The 23648-nt window shown below is 35.7% G+C and overlaps 1 protein-coding gene across 6 annotated transcripts in view; it reads left to right on the top strand.

The window, feature by feature from the left end:
* LRP1B (LDL receptor related protein 1B) overlaps window positions 1–23648 on the top strand; it is a 638345-nt gene that overhangs the window by 560441 nt on the left and 54256 nt on the right. For 5 of the 6 annotated variants that reach the window (XM_077181743.1, XM_077181742.1, XM_077181746.1 and 2 more), the window contains 14 exons: window positions 1498–1591; window positions 2646–2762; window positions 2935–3054; window positions 5354–5473; window positions 9411–9527; window positions 14442–14548; window positions 15213–15342; window positions 16328–16434; window positions 16754–16886; window positions 19697–19819; window positions 20274–20396; window positions 21089–21226; window positions 21738–21872; window positions 22529–22648. In XM_077181743.1, coding sequence (XP_077037858.1) covers window positions 1498–1591; window positions 2646–2762; window positions 2935–3054; window positions 5354–5473; window positions 9411–9527; window positions 14442–14548; window positions 15213–15342; window positions 16328–16434; window positions 16754–16886; window positions 19697–19819; window positions 20274–20396; window positions 21089–21226; window positions 21738–21872; window positions 22529–22648 — 1684 coding nt within the window. The remainder of the gene's footprint in view (window positions 1–1497; window positions 1592–2645; window positions 2763–2934; window positions 3055–5353; window positions 5474–9410; window positions 9528–14441; window positions 14549–15212; window positions 15343–16327; window positions 16435–16753; window positions 16887–19696; window positions 19820–20273; window positions 20397–21088; window positions 21227–21737; window positions 21873–22528; window positions 22649–23648) is intronic. The other variant, XM_077181744.1, reaches the window with a different exon arrangement.

Below are 23648 nucleotides of genomic sequence, written 5' to 3'. Positions count from 1 at the left end.
CTGCCCTTCAGCCCAGCCTGTTACACAGCAAGTCCCTCAAGGTGCTACAGGACTGATGTAGCTCCAGCTATAGGTGCTCTATCATAAGTGCCTTTGAAACCCTAATTTTTCTTGGCAGAAAAGATAAACTGAGCTAAGGCACCAAATGTAATATACCATTTAATTACAGCTTTATTGAATAATCAACGATTTTTAAAATGTGGAAAAAAGCTGCCCAGAGACAGAAATCTTGCCCTTCTAAATCTCTTGGTTTCTTTACTTTCTCTGTTCATAGAGACACAGGGTAGGAAAACCAACATTTCTTAAAAGCTGACTGATAATCTACCCAGATTTTTCTCCCTGACATGAGCCACATAATGTACTCAGTTTTTAGGTTTAGCCCTAGAAAATTACATCAGTTTGTACCATTTGTTTTGTTTGCATTCCTCTTTCAGTCAGAACAGTCACCTGAGTAGAGAGTGAATGCACAGCCTTCTTACAAAGGATATTTCAGTTTTTTGTACGGATGTTTTATCCTTTTGAAAGTCTGGAAGGCTTTACATTTGGTTTGTTCATTTAATTCAAACAATGTAAGCAATACTGTACACAACACCACACATTAAGGCTCTTTTCTGTAACTGTGGGTGTTTGGGTTTATCTGGAAAAATGATGTTGTGGGCTTCAACAGTCTATAAAAGCAGAATTGAAGTGTTTGCTTTGAATAAGACCTTCAAGAATGAATTCACAGAATGCAGCAAAATGTGATGAGCAGTTTGTGTTGGGGCATTGTAAGCCAGTGTAACAGAGTCATTGAAACTACAGTGATTTTTAGCACCTTGACAACCTCAGAGCCAAACATCTCCAAATAAAAAAACCCCAAAATTTAAAATACAAGTTTTGTAAAATTATCAGCCAGAAAATCCTTGATGCTTCAACATCTCAAGCAGCTGATTTGTGGAAAAAACACTCCACAACTTGTAAAAGTTGTAACGTCGGTATAATTTATTTTAGCGTTGGGCGCATGTGGGAGAGTTTCCTTTAAAGAACACATGTACCTCCAAAAATTCCTGAGTTTATTTTATCCCTCTAACTTGTTGCATATGCATTAAACTGTTTTATCAATTTTTACAAGCCTGCACAGTTCTTCGGTCATGTGGCTGTAGTGTGGTGTTTTTAACCCAGATTCAGCTTTTCTGTCTGCTCTAGCCCCAAGGTCGGTGGAGCCCCTCTTTATCTCTTTTTAGCCTGGATGCATGCAATCTCCATTGTTTTCTCAGAAGAGAATCTCTTTTTTTCTCTTTTGCAAGCACAATAAGTTAACAGACTGAACAAGTTTAAACAGCAGACTCCAGTTAAATCCAAAATTGGTTTCTACCTGAAGTTAAATTTCTAAGCCATGTCTCACGGCAGAGCCGATTTTCATAAACTGTGCCATTCCTGCTTAGAAATAAATAAATGAATGAATGCATGAATGTCAACACGAAATCTTTTATTCCTGCTGGCCTTTCCTCTTTGCAGTTCCGTTGCAAAACCGACAAGTGCATCCCATTCTGGTGGAAGTGTGACACGGTGGATGACTGCGGGGACGGCTCCGACGAGCCCGCCGAGTGCCGTGAGTGCGCGCTGCCTCTGTCACCAGGGCCCAAAACAAACAGAACACTTATTTATAAAGTTTAGGAAGAGGATTTTTGTGGGCACTTCAGTTTGCAGCACTACTTTATGTTCCTTGGTCTCTGAGCCTTTTAAAGTCTTTGGAAAATCATATGCATTTTTCATCTTTCAAACACTCTACTTCATCCCAGTTATGTTTTCACTAAAGATTTTAATTTTGAATTGTGGAATTCTTTGCATGAATGCAAAGTTCTGACAGGTTTACTTGGGATTTTTTTCTGTGTAATAAAAATGTGGGATTCTAATCTCATTTGCTTGTGTTTTGTTGCAATTGTAGGCATTTAGATTCACATTATTCTTCACTGCAGTTTTCTGAGCAATAACAATGTTCTCTCCTTGTCTTCCTTCCTTAAGCTTTTACTTTAAAAAAATGCTCTGTGTGTTCTAGTCTTCTGGTTAATTAACAGTTAATTTGATTTTTCTTTTTTGTATTGAAATCCCTCACCCCTATTTTTACAATTTTATAATTAGTTCTCTTCTCCTGCTGCAGAGGCCTCTGAAGCAAATTTTACCATATGTAATCATTCTACATAAGTTTTTATTTTAAGCTACTGTATGCTTATATATAATATTACTATAGAGGTACATAATTGCTCATTATTTCTAATGAGAGTAGCTGGAGAAGGAACAATTCCTTTCTTGGGAAATAGAATTATAGTGGGGTAGGGAGTTTCTTAAAGCAGACTTGAATTCAAGAATTTAGATCCGAAATTACAGGTCTCTGTTGAGCCTTTGGTAAGCTTCAACCTGCAGGGCACTTTGACTCTGTGTCATTAGCATTGTAACTACAGCTGCACAAATTAAAGATATCAGACTTTGAAATTAGTCTTGCAATCATATGTGTACCCTTTAATTACAATATATACTCAGATTGAGATTATAAAGGAAATACCAGTTTATAGGTATTCTTGGTTAGTCCACAGCATAAGAACAGCAATAGTGAGACTTTTACCATTGCTCTGGTAGTATTCATAAGCAGTTTTGTCTTTTCCCAGCTGAATTCAGATGTCAGCCAGGACGTTTCCAGTGTGGAACTGGGCTTTGTGCTCTTCCAGCCTTTATCTGTGATGGAGAGAATGACTGTGGGGACAATTCTGATGAACTGAACTGTGGTAGGTGCTTGTATACACTGCAGGCTTCAGAAACAGGCCAAACTTCTTTAAATGTCATGTTTCACATTCCGTCAACAAACATCATTTTTCTTCATCTACCTTTGGAGTCTTGAATCTTTTCAACTTTTAATCACTTTAACTTGTTTTTTTTTTGTTTTCCTTGAATTTACAGACACACACGTGTGTCTGTCGGGGCAATTCAAGTGCACCAAGAACCAGAAGTGTATCCCAATAAACCTGAGATGCAATGGCCAGGATGACTGCGGTGACGAAGAAGATGAAAGAGACTGTCGTAAGTTATGCTTAAAGAGTTTTGCTCTGTAGCTGGTTTTAAACAGGCAACTGAAGTAAAACACTGTAAGTGTCCTCTAAAACAATTTGAGAACATGCAAACAGTTAATTCACACAGGACTGGTGTGCAATGCTTCATATACAGAAGAGAAAACTAAAATGTCATTTATTAATTCCAAATTTAAAGTCATTGCAAAGAAGAGAGGGGTAAAAACAATTTCAGGCATTTAATTGGGTTTTTGACTGAGGTTGAAACACATATTTTACTCTGAACCACCTCATAAATGACTCATCTTCCTGAGGCTTTCATCTGCCATGCCTTACAGCAATACATTTCTTTGGAAAAAGATGTTTTTCAGACTCTTTTCTTGGAAAAGCTGTAGATCCAAAGCTCCTTCTACATTATTTTTCTTTCATTGATTATTTTTACCTTTTCTGTTCACGTTTCTTTGGGGATTTCATTTATTTATCTATGTAACTGGATTTTCATTTGCTCAGCTTTTAGTGCAACTTACTTTCCACACATTTATTTTCACTTTACATTTCTTAGATATAAGTGGAGAAAATATTTTTTGGATTTATAATGGAAATTTGCTGAATAAATTTGTGTCTGATCATTTTGTAACAAAGATGATGGGGCTGCTATGCAGTCCTGTGTTTTACTCATTTCACTGCTCAGATCTGCTGCTGATCTGAGCTGCTTGTTCTGGATCAGCTTTCTCAAGGTTTGCGTGTGCTGCATTTCTGCAAGGAACAAATCCTTCTTCAAGGGGAGAAGGGTTGCTAAGGACAGAAAGGCTTTGTGGATGGTCATTGTTTAATGGCTGTCTTCCAAACTGCTCAGAGAGATGTAAATACAAGTTTTGCAGAAAGCTCTTTACGATGGTTCGCATGTTGGGTTTCTTTAAAAACTGATTAGGAGGGATCAGGAAAGCTCCTGTGAAAGATAAGGGAGATTACTTTTTTTCCCTTGGAAAGAACTGCACATGGTGCATGGAAGGCTCCTAAAAACCTTGAGGTGTAGCTGGCAGAAGTTAAATCAGAGCAGCCAAGTCTCCAGCTCAGGGGCTATGAGCTCATACTGGCTTGGGCTCCTGCCACAAGACAGGTAACAGGTGAGATTCTCTCTCAGTCCAATGTCACCAGTCTGGGACCCATGAAATACTTTCTTTTTTGTTGTTGCTGTTTTTTTAGGTCTGCCACTGTTCTGTTTTGCTTACCAGGTGACTTTTTCAAAGTCGCATTTCATACAGAAGGCTTTCCCTAGGTACAATGAAGGTCATTGTGCTGGTGTGAAGCACTGTTAAATTCCCTGGTGATGTGTCCTAGCTGAGGATCAGAATTCTTTGTTGTGGTACAGTTAGGACCATACCCAAGTCTATGGAAATGTGACATTGAGTGAAATAATGCACCAACTTTTAGCAAACCTAAATTTTTTCATCTTAGCAAACCCGAGAGGCAAGAATCATAATATGAAGGAGCAAATTGATTTTCAGTAGGGGTAGGGAAGTTTTTAAAGGCACTACAGAATTCCTTAGGTGAAGGTGGGACACATGTTCATGTGGGAAAACCTTATCAAAAGTTTCCTGGTTTTCCCCTATGGTCAGTACAGTTTAAAATTATTTGGAGTACCTATCTTTAAAGAACATCTAGAAACACATGTGTGCTTGGAGGTTCTGTTTTGTTTTTAAATGGCTGTTCTAAGGTTAATGCAGCTAAACTCTAACTTAGACCATCCTTAAAGAATAGGCTGAAAGCTCAGCTGCATTTTTGCATCTTTTTCTTGCTGCAGGATTCATTCAAAAATTGTTGTTCTAAACTGATAAAGTGAAATATTTGTCAAAATTTCTCAACATTTGCCCAATTTAACAGAGCCCAGAATTTCACAAAAATCATGCATAATTTTGATTCTGTTTTTGATCAAAGCATCCAGAGCTGCCTTAGACTTATAAACTGACTAACTGTCACTTTAGAAAGGTAAGGTAAAGAACTTGTCTGATTTTTGCTAAAGTGGATTGATTCTATCAATGGTAAGTCTGTTTGCAGTTAAAAGAATATCACAATAGGCACTTTATTAATTATATTTGTTTTACCGTAATGTTTATATGAAATAATATAGAAGAAAATGACAAAACTATAAACAGTATAAATCTGAATGCTTTTTTCTTATAGATATTATATAAATTATGCTAGAGATACCCAATTTCTGATTCTTGAATCCCTATTTTTTTTCTTTAAAGCACATATTTTAAATATTAGCAGAAATTTCTAATTTTTATCTGGAATTCTTTTATTTAAAGCTGAAAACAGTTGTTCTCCAGACCACTTCCAGTGTAAAACAACCAAACACTGCATTTCCAAGCTGTGGGTGTGTGATGAAGACCCAGATTGTGCAGATGGGTCGGATGAAGCAAACTGTGGTGAGTATGCCAGTGGTTCTGCATCTGTTGCTGTGGCTTGAAATTGTTTTAGCAAAAGCAAATAATCATCCCACTTTTTATATCCTCTTTCAATGTTTGATAATACCTATCTGAGAATTCTCTGGCTGATCCAGTTCTTACTGAATGGCAATCTTTGTATGAGTAGTTCATAAAATTCCCATTGTACCACTTCATTGGCAGGAGCTGCAAATGAGGCTCTCATTTGGCATTTAGAGTCATAGAAGTGTCACAGAATGTAGTGGCTGTCATAGGATAAGGTGATATTCTTCATTTTTCTCACAGTTTTATCCAGTTTCTATCAGTTCAGTCTGCATTTAATTGCTGCTGAAGTTCATAAATAGCGAAAATACAATAATTTGCAAACCCTGGTAGTTAAGACTGATGGTATAGAAAGGTTCAGAGCAGTTTCTAACTTGACATGGCTCTGTGAGCTCCAGGGAGTTATGAGTCAGCTCTTATTGTTGTAATTAGAGAAAATAATAAATATAAATATTCTGCCTGGGAAATGGATTACAGACAATCAGAGGCAGAGTAAGTGGATCAGTCCTGCTGGAAAACCCCTCAAGATGGGTAGCAGTGCAAGACACACACCAGCCATGTGCAAAAACACTTGTGAAACTTCCAAGACTGGTCTATAAAGGAAAACACAGAAAAATGGTCTGAGGTGGAGGAGAACAAGACAAATATGGAACATTTAAAGCTCTCACCATTATTCATCCATGCATCAGTGAATGGTTTGATGAAACACCTGTGTCTGGACAGGTTTATCTCTGGGACGACAGAGTAACAAAACTACAGGCTACAGTCAAGGACAAAGCACTGAGCCGCTTTTCCATGGAGGTGTTTCAAATAATTGACACATGAGCATATATAAAAAATGCTGGAGGTGGCAAATATGCCTGGGAAAATGAACTTTCTCAACACTGAAAATCCAAGACCATTGTTTGAATTGCCAGGATGGGGAAAATAATTACTCCTGTCAGCTGGTGAGAAGTTTACAGTGCAAGGAATCATTTGTCTTGAAGAAACAGTGAATGCAAAGGAGATGAAGCTTCACCTCCACTTCTGGGCTGTTATTGAAGCAGCCCTGCACTGCTCACTTTCTGATCTATGTCACAGCTACTTTCTCCACCACCATTCCACATCACCTGGATCTCCAACATTTTGTGGCTTTCCAATTGGGACAGCATTCCAAGCTTCCAAACTGTGGATTCACATTTTGGCCAACCTGATGTGGCACAAATGGTCATAAATTTCATCTAATATTTTCATTGTAAAATATTTCATCCTCAAGTCACAATTTTTTTTTTTAAGAGAAAAAGAAATAATACTGACAGTAAATAGGAAAAACTGTGTTTAGAATTAAGTACTTCACTCTGAGCCATCATTTTACAGTAGATAGAATAAAAATTACTCATATGACTAAAAAATACAGAGAAAAAATTTGGGACTGTGTGCAGTCCCAAGCTCAAAAGGTTCTTTAAATCACAACATATCCAGCAGGAGGTGTTGCTTCATATCTGAGACTCATCTTGACTTTTGTCCTGTCTCTGGCAGGAATATGTGAGCAGAGCAGGCCCATATTGAAACCTCCCTGGGATACCCTTCATCCTCTAACAACTGGAGATTCAGAGACATTGTCAGTCAAATATGTCTCTGTTTACAATAATTCATCATAGATTCCACTTTTTTTCCCTTTGTAAAGTTTTCACAACATGCTGCAGTGAGGTGTCCCCCAGCTTAACCACACATTCCCCTGAAAAAACTCCCACATCTTTATTTTTAATCTCCTGGCTGCATACACTGCTCTTGTTTTTTTGTGTTGGAGGAGACAAAAATTTATCCATAGTCACAATTTCTGTGCCAAACATGGCTGAGTACACATGGAACAGCTAAGCCTTGACAAGAACAGGGTGTGTTTAATCACATTTTGAAGTTTTCCATATTTTTTTAGCATTTGAAATATGGTTAGATGACCTTACAATGGCAGCAGTTTCAACACAATTTGGTCTTCTGCATTTTATTTTTCAAGTTAAAGATTGTTATTTTTATGTACAAAGTTTGATAGAATTAAATTCTATGAAGTATATGAATGAATATAAAAAGGATCTACATATGTTGATTTAAGACTAATTTGTTATTGTTTGGAGTTAATTTCTAAAATGTCTGCAATGCAAAATTTGTGTTCAAGAATCTCATTTTGCTTGAGTGCTGCCTGGCCATATGTATTTTGCTTAGTCAACTTCTGCTGCTGTGGGTTATTGGAGATATTACACTGAGCACATTTCTAGAAGCAGAGGAAATGTATTTATTCTTCTGTGGTTGCTTTCCAACTCAGAGAGTTGAGGCAGAATCAGGAGATGTGGATTCCTTTAGGAGTGTCTGGAGCTTCTCAGAGGAAAAGAGGTAGAGTTAATTGGTGCTAACTGTCCAGGCAATTAAAAACCATTAGATTATGCTAGTCCTTGCTCACAACTTTGATACTTTACATCAAAATGGAACAGTTTGAGTTAGAATCTTTACTGGAAGTATTTTAATAAATATAGGATGGATTTCAGGATTGAAACTTTTTCCTTTGCAGAGCTACAGAACGAAAATAGAAGAATGTCATGAGTTTGGCAGGAATATTTTAAATTGTTTGCCAGTGCAAGTATTTGAGATATCATGATCAAAGTACCATAAATTGTAATATTGAAAAATATCATGGAAAAAAACATACTTTGGGAGAAAAATTATTGCAATTGTGACATTGGCAGGGAACAAGGAATAAACACAAAAGGCAGAGTTTCAGTGACCAGATTTTTGAGTGCACACAACTGAGCTGCAACACCAATCTTGGTAATCAAATGTGGTTTTATCAGTCTGGTTCCAGAGCCACACCTAAAACAACAGAGAAAATGCAACATTTGGTCTCTAGCATCAAAATTAGCAGCTCTGATTTGTGGTTCAGCTGCAGAGGAATCAGGTGATTGGAGCTGCAGTTTGTCAGTCCTTAGCAGCCCTGGGCTTGCCCTGAGAGCAGAGTGAAGCTGTTCTGACATGTTTTGACTTTTCCTAACAGAAATTTAAACATTTTCTAGTGCAAAATCACAGTGACATGTAATTTTAAATATGTCATTGAAGCTTTTACAAAGCAAACCTTCTTTTTTTTTCCTCCCCCAATGAAAATGTCACTGATAACTTTTTAATTTACTTCATTTCATCTCAGTCCTTAGAAGCTGAACAAATTATTCAAGAGTTGCTCACAGAAAACACAGAGGCAGCTCCTTCCTGCTGGAGGAGTTCAGGGTGTTCACATATCTCTCTAAGAGGCTTCCAGTGCTCCTCTGAAAAACTCATTGAAAATATAGAACTTGAAGCAAATTTCCCTCAGTTCAGCACTATAGACTTTGTAATGTTTTACATCATATGAGTAACATCCAATCCAGTCCATCAGTAGGTAAAAATTTAAATCAAAGTGCAAAATTTTCTATTCTAAATTATTATAAGCAAAAATAACTTTTGAGAAATACCTATTTTGTACAATTATAAAATCAATATTCCAGTGGTAAACCATGTGGTCTGATCTTTTTTAGGACAATCTTACAGACAAATGCCAGGAAAAATGAATTCAGTTCTTGAGATTCAGTGTACTAATACTCTCTCGTGACCCCTTCTGAATTTCAATTTTTTTTAACTTTATAAGACTGTTTATACACTGAGTATCCTAATTTAATAAAATTTAAGATGAAGGTGTGAATATATAAATAGAAGTTTAAAGAATGTTATGAGAAATTATTTCTGAAAGTAAAACTTCAAATATTATGGTTGTATGTCATTATATGTATCCAGTAACTTTATAATGCATTTAGTGGGAGTCTTTCTCACTTGGACTCTTTGTTTGCAATGCTGTAAATATTATTCACCCTAATTACAGATAAAAAAACTTGTGGACCTCATGAGTTCCAGTGCAAAAACAACAACTGCATTCCAGATCACTGGAGATGTGACAGCCAGAATGATTGTGGAGATAATTCTGATGAAGAAAACTGTAGTAAGTAACTTTTACCTTGGTCCATGTTAGAACACAGTCAGGTTGGCAACGTGCAAGAGGAAAATTTTGAATTTTGATAAAAACAAACTGTGTATTTTCATTCAACACTCTCTGATCTGCTGAAAATCAGCTGGCCACAATTGAAAATGTCCCTTGCTGTAATTCTCCAATTCTGTTCACTCTTATAAAGAGCTGTATCAGCTATGAAAATATGCCTGACCTCCAACTGCCCAATAATCTGGTAAATTAAAAAGAAATATTGCAATTAATTTACCTTTATCAGTTAGTTATGTATCAAATTTCTTATCTTCAAAGAAGAATCATAAACACTGTTCAGAAGTGACGTGATAAGCATTTTTTAACGAGGAATTTTGATCAAACTCTACCTGCTTCTTATATTCATTGTATTCTTGAGGTGATTTGCCTTGTTTCATATTGAGAAGTCAATTTCTCTACTATTTAATTGCATTGAGAAGTAAATGTGGTTATTCAAAGTAGCTCAGTTACCCAGTTCTCTCCTACCCATGAGGAACCTGAAGGCCTAATAAATCTCTGTAATACCACTTTCAGGGAGTTAATTTCCATCTGGGTCTCAGGAAGAAATGAAAAATTTGTAATGATTTTATCTAATAATTATTGTCTTTATAAAATATTTCAAGAGGGACATTCCCTAACTAGTTCTGAAGGGCCTTCTCTTGACAATTGCTGTGGGTTTTTTTTTCATTTTACTCAGAAATACTCAGAATTTAATATCTTTTTCTTGCACATAATCTTGAATACGCATTCCTGTTTGTATACCACGAGTGTATATTTAGTATCCTCACGGTGGTCAGCTAGGCAGATTAATAAATTAGGCATTTTAATGCTGAGTGGATGCTGCTGCCCCTTTCTCCAGTCCAAGATGTGGTGCCCATAGGTACAGAGTGTCTCATTCAGCTTGGCAGGTTAAAGTGGATTTGTCTGCCTGGTAATTACTCCCTGCATTTGAAAATGTTGTGAGTTTTATTACTGCAAGCAGCAGTGCTGTGGTACATAAAAAAGGGAAAATGTTGTGTGTCTCAGTAATCACTCAGAGCCTTTTGTTGTTGAACCCCAGGGGCATTGGCACACAAAAGTTTTCTTAGCTTTGTGGGAGATTTTACTTAGGAATTGATTATTAGTGTCAGTTTTCTGTACTACAAGTAGCAAGAAATTATTTTATGTTTTTGTATTCATGTAGAAATCAAATAGAGAGCGATAGTTGTGCTGTGGTGGTGTTAATCTACAGGATTGGGCAGTTTGTTGAAAATCTGAAAAAAAAAAGGAAAAAACAAAAACTTCCACAAAATGTTGTTGCTGTTAGCAAAATAAGTGCTGAATATCATATTTGGAATTAGCCATGTGTATGATTCAGCAGTAATAATTCTCTTCCTTAAAGTTCAGATCGTCATAATACAAAGTGATATTTAAAAGTTCAAATAATGGGAGAGAAATAATCTGAAGTTTTTAAGAAAAAAAAAAATTAAGTTAGCCAGCTTTGTGTCCATATTAATAGCTAAGTAATAGATTCAGTTCTTGGTTGTTTTCTAGACTTGAAGATAAAAAAATTGTAATTAATTGTAATGGATGGAATTAGTGAGTTGACAGTACCCAGGTAAAAAAGGTGCTAGGGTTTTTTTTTTTTAAATTTGCCTTTGCTTGTTAAATGAATAGTTAAATTCTAGCTACAGATTCTTCTGTTTAAATTAAACACATTAGGCTGGCACAGTTCTAAAATCCAAAATCTTGGAAGCACAGGGACTGTACATAATACTGTTCAGCTATTTGACATTGTTGAATAAAATTTTTATAGACCATCAAGCCACTTACAGAATAAAGTGTAATGAAACAAATATATATGAAATTAGAACTTCAAAAGCATTTGACAAAATAAGTTGCATTGCACAGTGAGATAAATTGTTCATGGCATCCATGAATATAATATACAAAAGGCTGTCAGGGAACTATATCAGAAAATGAGTTGTTTCTCAAGAATGAGGAATGAATTCACTGAATTAGAGAAATTCAGCTCAAGCATTTGCACTTTTCTCTATAGTTTCTTCACATGCAAGAAATTCACTCTTCTGGTCATAACATCATGAACTCTTAATGGGGCACAATGATACAGCACTAATAATTTTTCACACCCATTCTGGCTTTATTTTTTTTTTAACATGCAATGAGCAGGTAGTGTTTGACCCAAATTCCTTGTTAAAAAATGCTTATCACTTTACTCTGAACAGTGTTTATGATTCTTTTTCAGAGGTAAAGAAATCTGGTATGTAACTAACTGATAAAGGTAAAATAATTTTAATATTTACTTTTAATTCAGCAGATTATTGAGCAGTTGGAGGTATTTTTTCATAGCTGATACAGCTCCTTGAAAGAGCTTTTGTCATTATTTGTCTTAGAGTCTATTGGTTTTAACTACTTTTGGACACTGTGAAATAAGAGTTTTTAGCTTGGATATTGGTACGTGATGAGTCCACAGTAAGAAATGTAGAATACGTTTTTAACTCTTCTGATGGAATATCTGTCTGGAGGCAGAATTTGCTTTCAGAGTTTATTTGTATTTTTAAAACCAATTTACCGCAAAAATAGGGTTTCCTCTTTAAGGAAACTCCAAAAAAGGAAAATTCCATAGGAATTATTCTTATTCTATCTATCTAACCCAAAATGAAAGCACCAATATTTTTTTTTAATTTAATGTGATTAAAGAAAATGTAAGGTACTGTAACCATTGAAGCAAAGCAAACACAATAATGTTGTAGCAAGGCATGAATTCAATCAGTGTGAAAATATTTGTGCTGCTACGAGTTCTTCCTAATGCTCTTTTCTTGCTTCTACAAGTTGCCAAGAAAACAAATTAGTTAATTTTGTCCTGGGATAAGTTTATATCCCAAATGCTTTTCTTAGGAAGGAGTTTCAGTGTTTTGGTAAAGCAGAAGCTAAAGAATGCTGCCCGTCATGGATTATACAGAAGTCCATTAATGCTTGTTCCTTTAATATTGCTTTGTATTAATAATTATTCCTTTCTAACAATCTGAGCACTGATGGAAAAGAACTTTTCTGTGTTCATATGTAAATCACAGAGCTGGATCCCAGCAGCAGAAGAAATATTTCTTGCAAACAGAGAATTGAGTACTTAGTTCTTTGTGTACATTTTTTTCAGTATCAAATCTCTGCTTATAAATAATTTATTAGCAGTATAGCAAAAGTATTTGCTTGTATTTTTCCAATCAATATAGAAACATGATAAATGGTTTTTTTTGCTTGTCAATTACTTTTCCCACAAATTATTTCCTTTCTCTATTTTATCATATCATGAAATTCTCCTTCTTGGCTTGTTGAAAACATAAAGAATCAAATGTCAAGGATTTGCTAGAGCTTACACTTTGAAAAAAAATTTGAGTGTGGATATAATCTGAGTCCATGTAAATGCCAACCTTTGATTTGCTGAAATACAACATTTCTGGAGAACTGATGCAATTGCTCTAGATGTTCTTTTAAAATGACTTTCCTACAACTTCAAAATTAAAATTCATTCCTACGTGAAAAATGAAATTTCTCTTAAAAAAATTCAAACAGAGTCATTTTGAGTATTTTTTATGAAGTAAAGAGTGGAAAAAAGGCAGTCAAAAAGTTTATTAAAGCTGCTCCTTTCCTGGAACAGTTTTTGATTTTTATAAATCCTGGGAAAGTCAACCAACCAACCAAACAAACAAAAAACCAAAACACATGGACTCAAGTTTGTTACATCTTTGTAACTTGTGTGTAGTGGATTCTCATACTGGTATTTACCAAATTTTTATCAGTTTGAGTCCTCTACTTTTGTGCTTGCTTTTCTTTATCACTGTGGCACATTTTACAAAAGCATTCATGCTTGCACCTTCCATAACTCACTAAAGGACCCTTGAGCATTTCTCAATTTATTGCTGTCCATTCCTGCTGTCCATTGTTGCTGTCAGCTCTGTCTCTTCTCTTTTTTGCCCCCTTCTTCCTTGGTCCAGTCACTGTCATTTGTTGTTCCCCATCTCTCTGCTGAAAAGGTTTTACTAATTAATCCTTATTCTTGATTTTACATAATTTACATAATGCATTGTGTCCTGTGGTGGAAATAATCCTTTTTTGCCTTTTAAGTCCTTTTTTTCCCCAAGCTCTCTGACTGGTAGATCTAAATTGCATTTAGTGATTTGTTTAACTTCTCCTAAATCCCCAATACCTCTCTACCTTTGTTTATTCTAATGCTCCAGCATCCAAAAAGTGTCTTTTGGAGTGGTCCTCATTCTCAGGAGGAAAGCACATTATGTTCTGTGGGACTCTTCCCCAGAGGTCCCCCATGCCAATGTTTGTGTCAGCAGTAGTGAAAAATTTTATTTTATTTGAAACACCAAATTTTGTGTTCCCTTTGCCATTCCCCTGAATGCTGAGCATAGGGGAAGCTGACTCTTGGCCCACACACTCTAAAAGGTATGTGATAAATGATGTGCTACCATGTTATGGAAAGTCAGAAATCTGCTTAGTTCTAATTACATGGGATATTGACATGCAAAATGCATTTCTGGTCTCTGGTGCACGTCTCACAAACCCTGTAATGACATACATGTGTGGAAATTCACAACATATATATTCAACATCATGTTATTTTGCAAAGAAATCTGGTAGAACCCAAATGTGTGAAAGTAATGAATTTTATCTTCCTATATGTAAATGAAATTTAGTTAAAATATGTTGTGGAATAAAATACCATAGAAAATTACGCCTTATCATCTGCAAGCTAATTGTTTTGAGTTTTTCATATTTATTCATTGATTGATTGGGGGAAGGGGGGGGTTATGTGTAAAATATTTAAAGGAAATGATAATAAACCTAGGTTTGTTTCTTTTCTTTCTTCAGAGCCTCAAACATGCACTTTGAAAGATTTTCCTTGTGCAAATGGAGACTGTGTTTCAGCAAGATTCTGGTGTGATGGAGACTATGACTGTGCAGATGGCTCAGATGAGGTAGGCATCTTCCAGAAAAAATATTTCTTTAGAGAATTAGTAGTTTTAAACTTTTGGAGAATGGATTCCTGCATAGAAATTTTCTAAAAGGCAGCAGTGGGAACTGTACACATGAATCCCTGTATGCAAATATCATTACAAAATTAAAACCAAACCTCTTGATGTAATTATTCTAAAAAGAGAACATACAAATAAATCAAGTAAAGTTGAAGATTATTCTACATTTTCTTGTCCCAGCAGTGATCTGAACCGCTTCCCATCACAGAAATACTTTGTGTCCTGATTGGGAAACCATTCTTTTTACCACAGCACTGCTTTGGTTTGAGAGATTTTTATTTTTTTTGAGAGAACAATGAAGATTGTTTGTTGTGCATCAGAAGCTTTCTCTGAATAATTCTTTGCTGATTTTCTATTCTTTTTTTTTCCCTTTTTTCCCTTCTCTTTTCCTCTCATTATTAGACTTCAGGTGTTTCCAGCTATTTAGAGCATGTGAGCCACCATTTTGAATTATATCCACAATTATATTTCATTTCACAAGACTTTAATTACTACATATTTCATAACATGGAGGATTATGGGCTGTAACTTCTGTCACCAGCTGCATATTTACCAATGTTTAATATAAACTCTTGATCTCGTTTATTGGTTGTTTCTTTGGTACCAGAGGTATTGTGAAACAGGCTGTTCTAGGGATCAGTTCCAGTGCTCCAATGGCCAGTGCATCTCAGCAAAGTGGAAGTGTGATGGGCACGAGGACTGCAAACTTGGGGATGATGAGAAAAATTGTGAACCAGGTATTGTTTTATATAATTCTGAATTATAAAGTGAAGCCAGGGACGAATTCAGAGTGAAGGAAGAATATAAATCATCAAATCAAGATTTCTTGGCTACTGCTAGTAGTGATAAAGTGCAAAAAAAATCTGAAACTTTACCTTTTGAGTTTGCATCATTGTGTCTTCCTACTGGTGTTTTGAAAACCCTACTTATGCACAACCCTGCAGTGTGAAGCTTGTTGGGGCACAGGTATTTCAATATTTTGCATTGTAATTTGATAATAAATACTCAACATATAAAATTCTGCTGTGAAAACCTCAGGAAATCTTGTCGGATCCTGAAACGTTTTGCTTTGTGGTCTTCATTCAAAGTTTAATAGTCCTTATGCAAAGATTTTTGTCTACTAAATTATTGTTATTTTTATTTTATTTTATTTCTGCTTTCTTGGAAAATACATTTGTTTATTTTGCAGGAACTTTCCTAAATTTTTTTGTAAGCTAGATGTAACTGATAAAAGTCTTTGACAAGACTCTCCTGATTTAGAGTGCAACAAAAAACTATCCACCTTTATATTAAAATATCCTGTTTAATATTTGTTTTAATTGTAATAATGTATGCTTTCCAATGAGATTGTTTCCTAAAAATTTAGCTTATTCAATTATAAATTAGCTAAATTTATCTAAACTCTAAGCCCATTTTAAGGAATGCAATTTTTAAAATATGCTCATTCTATGAATATATGCATTTTTGTAGTTGCCTTTGTTACCAAGCATAAGGAGAAAACAAAATTAAATTTCTAAGTGGAAAATCACAAATACCTTTTCACTATCATTATGCAATTTATTTAAGATGCCACAATTCAGATTTGTCAAATATTTTATTGTAGTTTACAAAAGTGCTTAGACACAAGTTGGCTCACTATTAACCAGAAGGTACTTTAAATTAAAAATCAATTTATTCATAAATTGTCTTTTTCTTAATGCTAAAATATGTGTTTGTAACCAGCATCTCCAACCTGCTCTTCAAGTGAGTACGTGTGTGCAAGTGGAGGCTGCATTTCAGCATCCCTGAAATGCAACGGGGACTTGGACTGTGCTGATGGATCTGATGAGGTACCTGACACATTTCTGGTGATTTGTTTCTTTTTCCTGATTTTTTTTTTTTGTAAGTTTTTTAGATCTCAAAATAATTGAAAGGGCAAGTAGGGTTTTTTTGCATCCCTTGAGTGCTGTCAGATAACTTAACCCCATGGTTGTACATTTCAGTGCTCCGTGGACAGGTTTTGAAATGCAGAAATTTTGTTTTCTCAAAGTCGACCCCCAAGCGTGGTTCTGGGGCAGTTTCCATCAGGGCCTGCTCCCTCCTGGCAGCTTGGATAAGTTGTTGTTGCCCCCATTCATGAGCCCAGAGCTGATGCCTGTGTTCCCACAGATGGATTGTGTGTCAGAGTGTAAGGAAGATCAGTTCCGGTGCAGGAACAAGGCCTACTGCATCCCTGTGCGATGGCTTTGCGATGGGATCCATGACTGTGTGGATGGCAGCGATGAGGAAAACTGTGACCAAGGCAAGAGACACTGCTCTAAAAATCTTTATTGGGCTTTTCATGAGCATACACATTGCAAGTTAGTGGTACCCTGGCCAAAATGAGTGGAGAAAGGAAAGTTCTGTGACCTCTCCTGACAAAGGCAGTGCAGCAGCTTAACAAGTGATCTGCAGGAATAAGCAAAACTTAGGTTGTTTATGACTTGTTCCTCCTTTCTGTTTCCCTCCCCAGGGATGAAAAGGTCATGTTGTTACTGGAAGCATGTTCTTTTTCATCAAGGAATTCAGCAGTAAATCTGGTTAATTCAAGCTTTTATAGGCCCCAATAAACTACAAAGCCATGCACAATAAATCACACAGCTGTGCAATATAATGAACATTTGCTAAATAAGTCATCTTAAGAGCCCAGGTTTCTGTTTATTTCAGAAAATCACAGAATACTTTGGGTTGGAAGAGACCTTAAAATTTATCCAGTTCCAGCCCTCTGCCATAGGCAGGGACACCTTCTACTATGCCAGGTTGCTCCATGCCCCACCCAACCTAGCCTTGGACACTTCCAGGGATGGGCATCTGTTGTTAACCTGTGCCAGTGCTTCACCTTCTTTTTTGTGTTTGTCCAGGAGCAACTTGTTCATCCACAGAGTCCTTCTGGCACTCTTTGACTTCCTCTTTGTTGGGATACATCACTCCTGGGCTTGGATGAGGTGATGTTTGGATACCAGCCAGGCTCTCCTGGTCTCCTCTTCCCTCCAGGGCTTTCCCAAGCACATCCTGGAGAAGCCCAAGTGTGCTGTCCTGGAGCCCAGTGCAGGGAGCTTGCTCTGCACCCTCCTTGCAGCCCTGAGGGATTTGAACTCCACCATTCCATGGTCACTGCAGCCCAGGCTGTCCTTGAGCTCCACATTCCTCACCTGCCCCTCCTCCAAGTCAAATTAAAGGATTTTTTTTTTTTCTAAAGAACAGTTTTAGTTGGCATTTTGTCATCTTCTTGAGTTTTTTTTTTCCTGGATTTTTCTTCTTTCTCTTTCTTTAAAGTGGGTTAGCCATTCACAGTCACATGTTCTGTGCGTAAATTCAAAACATAATGAAGTACAGTTATATGGGATAATAATCAGATACAAAGCAATCATAGTAAATTATCCTTTCCTTGTTTTAAGTCTGTTACACAGTCCTTAAGGTTAAAGGGGAAAAAAAAAGACATCTTGTGGGGATGATTAAGTTTGACAGACAGACCAGAAAATTCAGAGAATGTGAAAAATATTCCAGAGATGCTTAGGTACAAGAAGACAGATAACAAAGTCAAATAAATAACAACCATCTAGTCCATTTTAAAACTGCTTTTAAAATATCTGGACTGTATCTCTTTAAAACCCAATGAAATGGAAGTAAATAGTAACACACTTATTTTATCTGATGCCCACATTTTTCTTTGAGTAGCATAATGGAGCTTCTGTGAACTGCAAATTGCTTACAATACAATAAGAAGCCTATTCCTAGTTGGTTATTGCTATCATACTTTGTATTTATGTCACAATTATGATTCTGTTGCAGAAATCTATTTTATAAAGGAATTATGACAGGCAGAGCGATCACATGAAAGAAATGCCAGTTTATCTCACTGATAACTAATTTTTTCATCTTTGGAAATACAGCAAACACAAATGGAGTTTTATTCTACAGCGTTCTAAAATAATATCCATAATATTTATCTGTGGCCCACTGTGCATGTTTACAAAAATAACTCCCTTCAATCTTATTAAACAACTAGAATGATGGTTATCTTGTGATTGCACACACTATTATTTGCATTCATACCTTTCATCACGAAGAGTACTTGAATTTTATATATTTTCCTTGGATAATTATACAGGATATTTCTGTTAACGTTGCTAAGTTATGTTTGCCTTGGGAGTGAATTATACCTGGTAGCATCGTGTGAGAGTTGGAACATCCTTTTATGCAATGGGTATTTCATGGAAATTAGCTTTTGGGGGGAAAAAAGTTCGGCCATTCTGAACCTTTATAGCAAAAGAAAGCTTTCTGTTGATTTTAATGAGGTGTGAACAGGGCAGTGAGTGAATGAGTAAAAAGCCACTGAAGCCTGATTTAGCTCTTAGAGTGGGTGTTATGCATTGAGGTAAGCCACAGTGAGATTTTTAACATTATCATATGAAATTTCATTGTTTCCTTCTCTGCAGTTACACAGCTTTATTTATTTTATACTCCACTCCTCTTAGGAAACTGAAAATCCAGTTACCAAAAAATGTGTTTTATAGGAAATTAATTGCAAGAACTTTCCATAACTTTGTTGATTGGTAGTGATAAAATGTAGTCATAATTGAGAAAGAAATTCTTTCTTATCACAACGCACATTAAAACCGAATCCACCTTAAACTAATTTTTAAAGCCTGGGAACACTCTGCCCTAAACCCTTTTCCCTTACCCTATGTTCCCTTTTATTAGATGATTCAGAATACATGGAAGATTTTATTCTTGCTGCTTTTTGTGTTCAATAAACATCCTGATGAGTCATTTCAGAAGGTACAGAAGGGAAGATCCTGTCAGAGGTCACTTAATTTTATCAGTTCTGTGCCCACGTGGCTGGAACTTGAGAACATGAGCTGTTTGGCCAAGGAAGAGGTTTTTGAATGAGTATTCCTCTGCCCCTCCAACCTGTTCCTTTGGGATCTGTAAATTTAGTTATGCTATGTATGTTACTCCCTGCAAATAGTATGTGATAAGTGGTTCTAGTGGTTTTATCAAAAACTGACTTTCTTTCATCTTTTTGTTTTCCTGCCTTTTCTTTCTTCTGTTGTCCTTTCATCTTCCCAGGGGGAAATATATGTAGAGCTGATGAATTTTTGTGCAACAATTCCCTCTGCAAACTACATTTTTGGGTTTGTGATGGTGAGGATGACTGTGGAGATAACTCTGATGAAGTTGCTGAAATGTGTGGTATGGCATTATATTTTTCAGAGTTTTTTGTATAATAAAGCAAGAATGACATTTAAGACAGAAATATATAAAGGCACATGTGTCTTAAATTTTGTTTTGCTTTTAAAAGATAAGCTTGAAATGTGGGGATATAGTTTTCTTTTGTTATTGCTTGTCATGTAATTTCAGATATTTGATATTTGCTATTTTTGAGAAATGAAACTTTTCTTTAGGACACCCACAGTGGGAGGAAAAAATTGCTTGTATGATGTAATATTGAGCATCATTACACTTCATCCTTCTTTTGCTATTTTTCTGTCATATTTACTAGTTCTCAAAAAAAGCTATAAATCACCCTCATGACACAAAATCTCTAAACGAAGAACTTACAGTGCCAACACATATCTGGCTTTGATGTGTCATTAAAAAAGGATTAATAGCTGGGTAACAGCTGCTTCTTTTCTTTGCTGTGCAGTGAAGTTTCCCTGCCCTCCAACGAGGCCCTACAGATGTAGGAACAACAGGGTTTGTCTGCGGCCTGAGCAGATTTGCAACGAGGTCGATGACTGTGGAGATAACTCGGATGAAGATCACTGTGGTAGGTGATACCACCTTTCAAGGCATTCAGATCACAGAAAACACCTTGAAGGCAAAGTTTGTTACACAGATCTGCTTGTGAGAAACAGCTACTCACTTTTCATACCCTTCATAGGAAGGGTTATTAAACCTTATCAAAAATACAACAGAAGACTGAATAAAGAAAAAAGGTTACAGCGCTGGGAGCAAAAGGTTTCCCCCACCATGTGCTCAACCCCCTCACAATGGAGATTTTTCCTTTTTAACCCTTTCACCCCTCCCAAAGTTCTGTCCATCAAGCCTTTTTTCACTGTCCAGTGGTGGAGATCTCTTCCTCAAATCCTGACTGGAGGTCAGTGTTCCATAGTGACAAGCCAGCCCTCCCAGATGTCCCAACTTCCATCGTCCCTTGATAACCACTCAACGGAGTACAACATAACTATAAATCTATAACTTTTCTTAACCTATATACATGATATTTGTCCATTAATTGTGAGAGTCAATCCTTGCATTACTCATCTATCACATGCTTGTCCTTCAGTAAGGCTTAACTCCAGGTTAGCAGATCAGAATTTGGAACTGAAAGAAATTAAGCTTGAAATAAATTCCGGTTGCTTAATGCTTGGCAGTCATTCCCATTTGTATGTGTCTGAAATGACCTGAGAATCCTAAATACTGATTTATTTTTTCTCTTATTAATCTGTAATTATATAGATAAAATCACATATAAAGCCAGACCGTGTAAAAAAGATGAGTTTGCTTGCAATGACAAGAAGTGCATTCCCATGGAGCTGCAGTGTGACTGGTTTGATGACTGTGGAGATGGCTCAGATGAGCAAGACTGCAAAATAAGTGAGTTGGCCTGCAAGATCTGTCCTCTTGATTGTAGCAGAGAAGAAACAATTACCCAGACATTCATCTGTGCAAGACCTATTGAACAATACAGAACTCAGTTTAATGCAGTTCCTTCTTTTAGTTAAAAATGGATGGAATTCTGTACCACAAGAGCAAGGCAAATTTGATAGCAATTCAAGTTGTAGAGGATTTTTGGTGTAGTTACGAGTTCTTTACAAAATTTAGGTACAAGTTGATTGTATTGTTTCATATTTGCAACAAGAAAAATTTTAGTATTAAATTCTTGATGGGAAATGTATCTGTTAAATACTGTCATTGCATAAAATGTAATACATTAAATTATGCAGATGTAGATAAACACTGTAATGTCATTTATTTGTTAGAAATTCACCTCATGTTCTTTAAACAGAGAGATTAATTTGTCTTTTGCTGTTGTCACTTTAGATGTAATTTTTAACACTTTAAACAAATCTATCAGGGATTTTTTAGACATTTTTTTAATGTTTAGGTGTCGCTGAATATACATGTGAAGATAATGTGAATCCTTGTGGAGATGATGCATTCTGTAATCAAACAAAATCATCCCTTCTGTGTCAGTGTAAACCTGGATTTCAGAGAAACAGGAGGAATAGACAATGTGAAGGTAAAGATATTTTCCATCTTCCCTTCATATGAAGTATTAAAAGTGAATTCTGTGGTCAATTTTTTGTGCTGGAGAAGGAGATACATATCATGTTTGGGTTTTTTTTTCCACAAAATAAAATGCTGTTTGATAGCTATGGCATTAAGAAATTAAAAAAAAAAAAAAAAAAACAAAACAAAAACCCATCCCAAAAAAATTAAAAAAATAAAAAACAAGCACCAGAAAGTACTTACAAAATGTAGATTCATACATTTTACCTGGAGAGGTTATCAAAGATTTAACATTGGTTGTTAAGAACCACTAATTGAACATAAGTTGTTAGAATGTCAAAAGGTTCAAGTCAGGCTATTAAATAATTTAAGGAATAGATGGATTTTTAAGGTCTAGTAGATTATTTAACATTGGTTGAAGTTGCCATATGAGGATATTTTGAGATGCTTAAAATAATGAAGATTCATAGTACAAAATTGAAATAAAAGTGAACAGATAGAAATTCCTTAGAAAATGTAGTCTTAATATGTGTGGTGCCATACTAATCAACAAGAAAATGTTTATGAGTTCCCTTTGTTCATCTGCTTTGTTCCATGATTGTAAGAACTTTTTAAATAATAGTCTATTAAACTACAGTTGTATAAATTACAATTTTTTCTTCATAGATATCAATGAGTGCATGGTATTTGGTACCTGCTCCCAACACTGCCATAATTTAAAGGGCTCTTACAGATGTGAGTGTGAGAAAAATTATAAGGAGAGGAACAACAGTTGCATAGCAAAAGGTAAGAAATATCAAAATAGACAGTGCTGTCATTTGTTATATAGATTGTCCATATTTTTGAAGCAAATTTGCCATGGGAAGATCATATTAATGATTCACACATAACATGGACTCTCTCAGGGTTTGGCATCATTGCCTTTTACTAAAGAAATCAGATTATGACATGGGAACAAATAGGGTTACTAATGGAAGATAATGCTTTGTTATTATAGGAACACAGACGTAATTCTGAGCTTATAATTTAGAAATCTGGGAATCATTATGCTAAATCTGAATTTTCCACAGCTTCATTTCCATTGTAATACAGTTCATGCTTCCTTCTTTCCTCACTGATATTTGCTTTAACCAACCTCCTCTTTGTTCTTGCATTTATCAGGAGGAAGGGAACAAATGATGTTTGATATTTCATACTCATAAGGAGGAAGTGTGACATTTTAAATTGATTCTCTATGGATAAATGAGACATGAATGAGAAATAAAAATTATCCAAATAGATTCTAAATTATCAATCAGATTTTAACTTTCTCAAAAGTCAATGTATGGTTATTAGAGAACATTTTCTTATGAATAATATACTTTAGAACATCTGGATCAAGATGGTATCTGGCTATCTGAAATGAGATGTAAGACACAGGTTCTGTTGCAGTCTAACCTTTACAGCCTTCACCAAAGATAAAATCATTGCACTTCTGATTTCCAATAGAGCAATTTAAAACCATGTTTATTGACAGCTCTGTGTTCCTTTAATAGATACATTTAAGACCCTCTAAAGACAGCATGCATATAAAAATATGGCATTCATATGGGCTGAATGCATAATGTCCTGTATTTTTGTACACTTCTTAAAAATATTCAAATTCTTATATTGCATACACCTTAAAATATAGTCCTGGGTGTCTCCCCGTGTGCTTGGAGTGCACTGAAGTTGATATGCTGATATCAGAATATCAAGAGTTGCATTTATTGCTCAGAGTGTAGATATTTCTGCAGTCTTCAACAAC

The sequence above is a fragment of the Agelaius phoeniceus genome, chromosome 7 (assembly GCF_051311805.1).
Source record: "Agelaius phoeniceus isolate bAgePho1 chromosome 7, bAgePho1.hap1, whole genome shotgun sequence".
Lineage (NCBI taxonomy): Eukaryota > Metazoa > Chordata > Aves > Passeriformes > Icteridae > Agelaius > Agelaius phoeniceus.
This window is presented reverse-complemented; position numbering and strand designations above follow the sequence as displayed.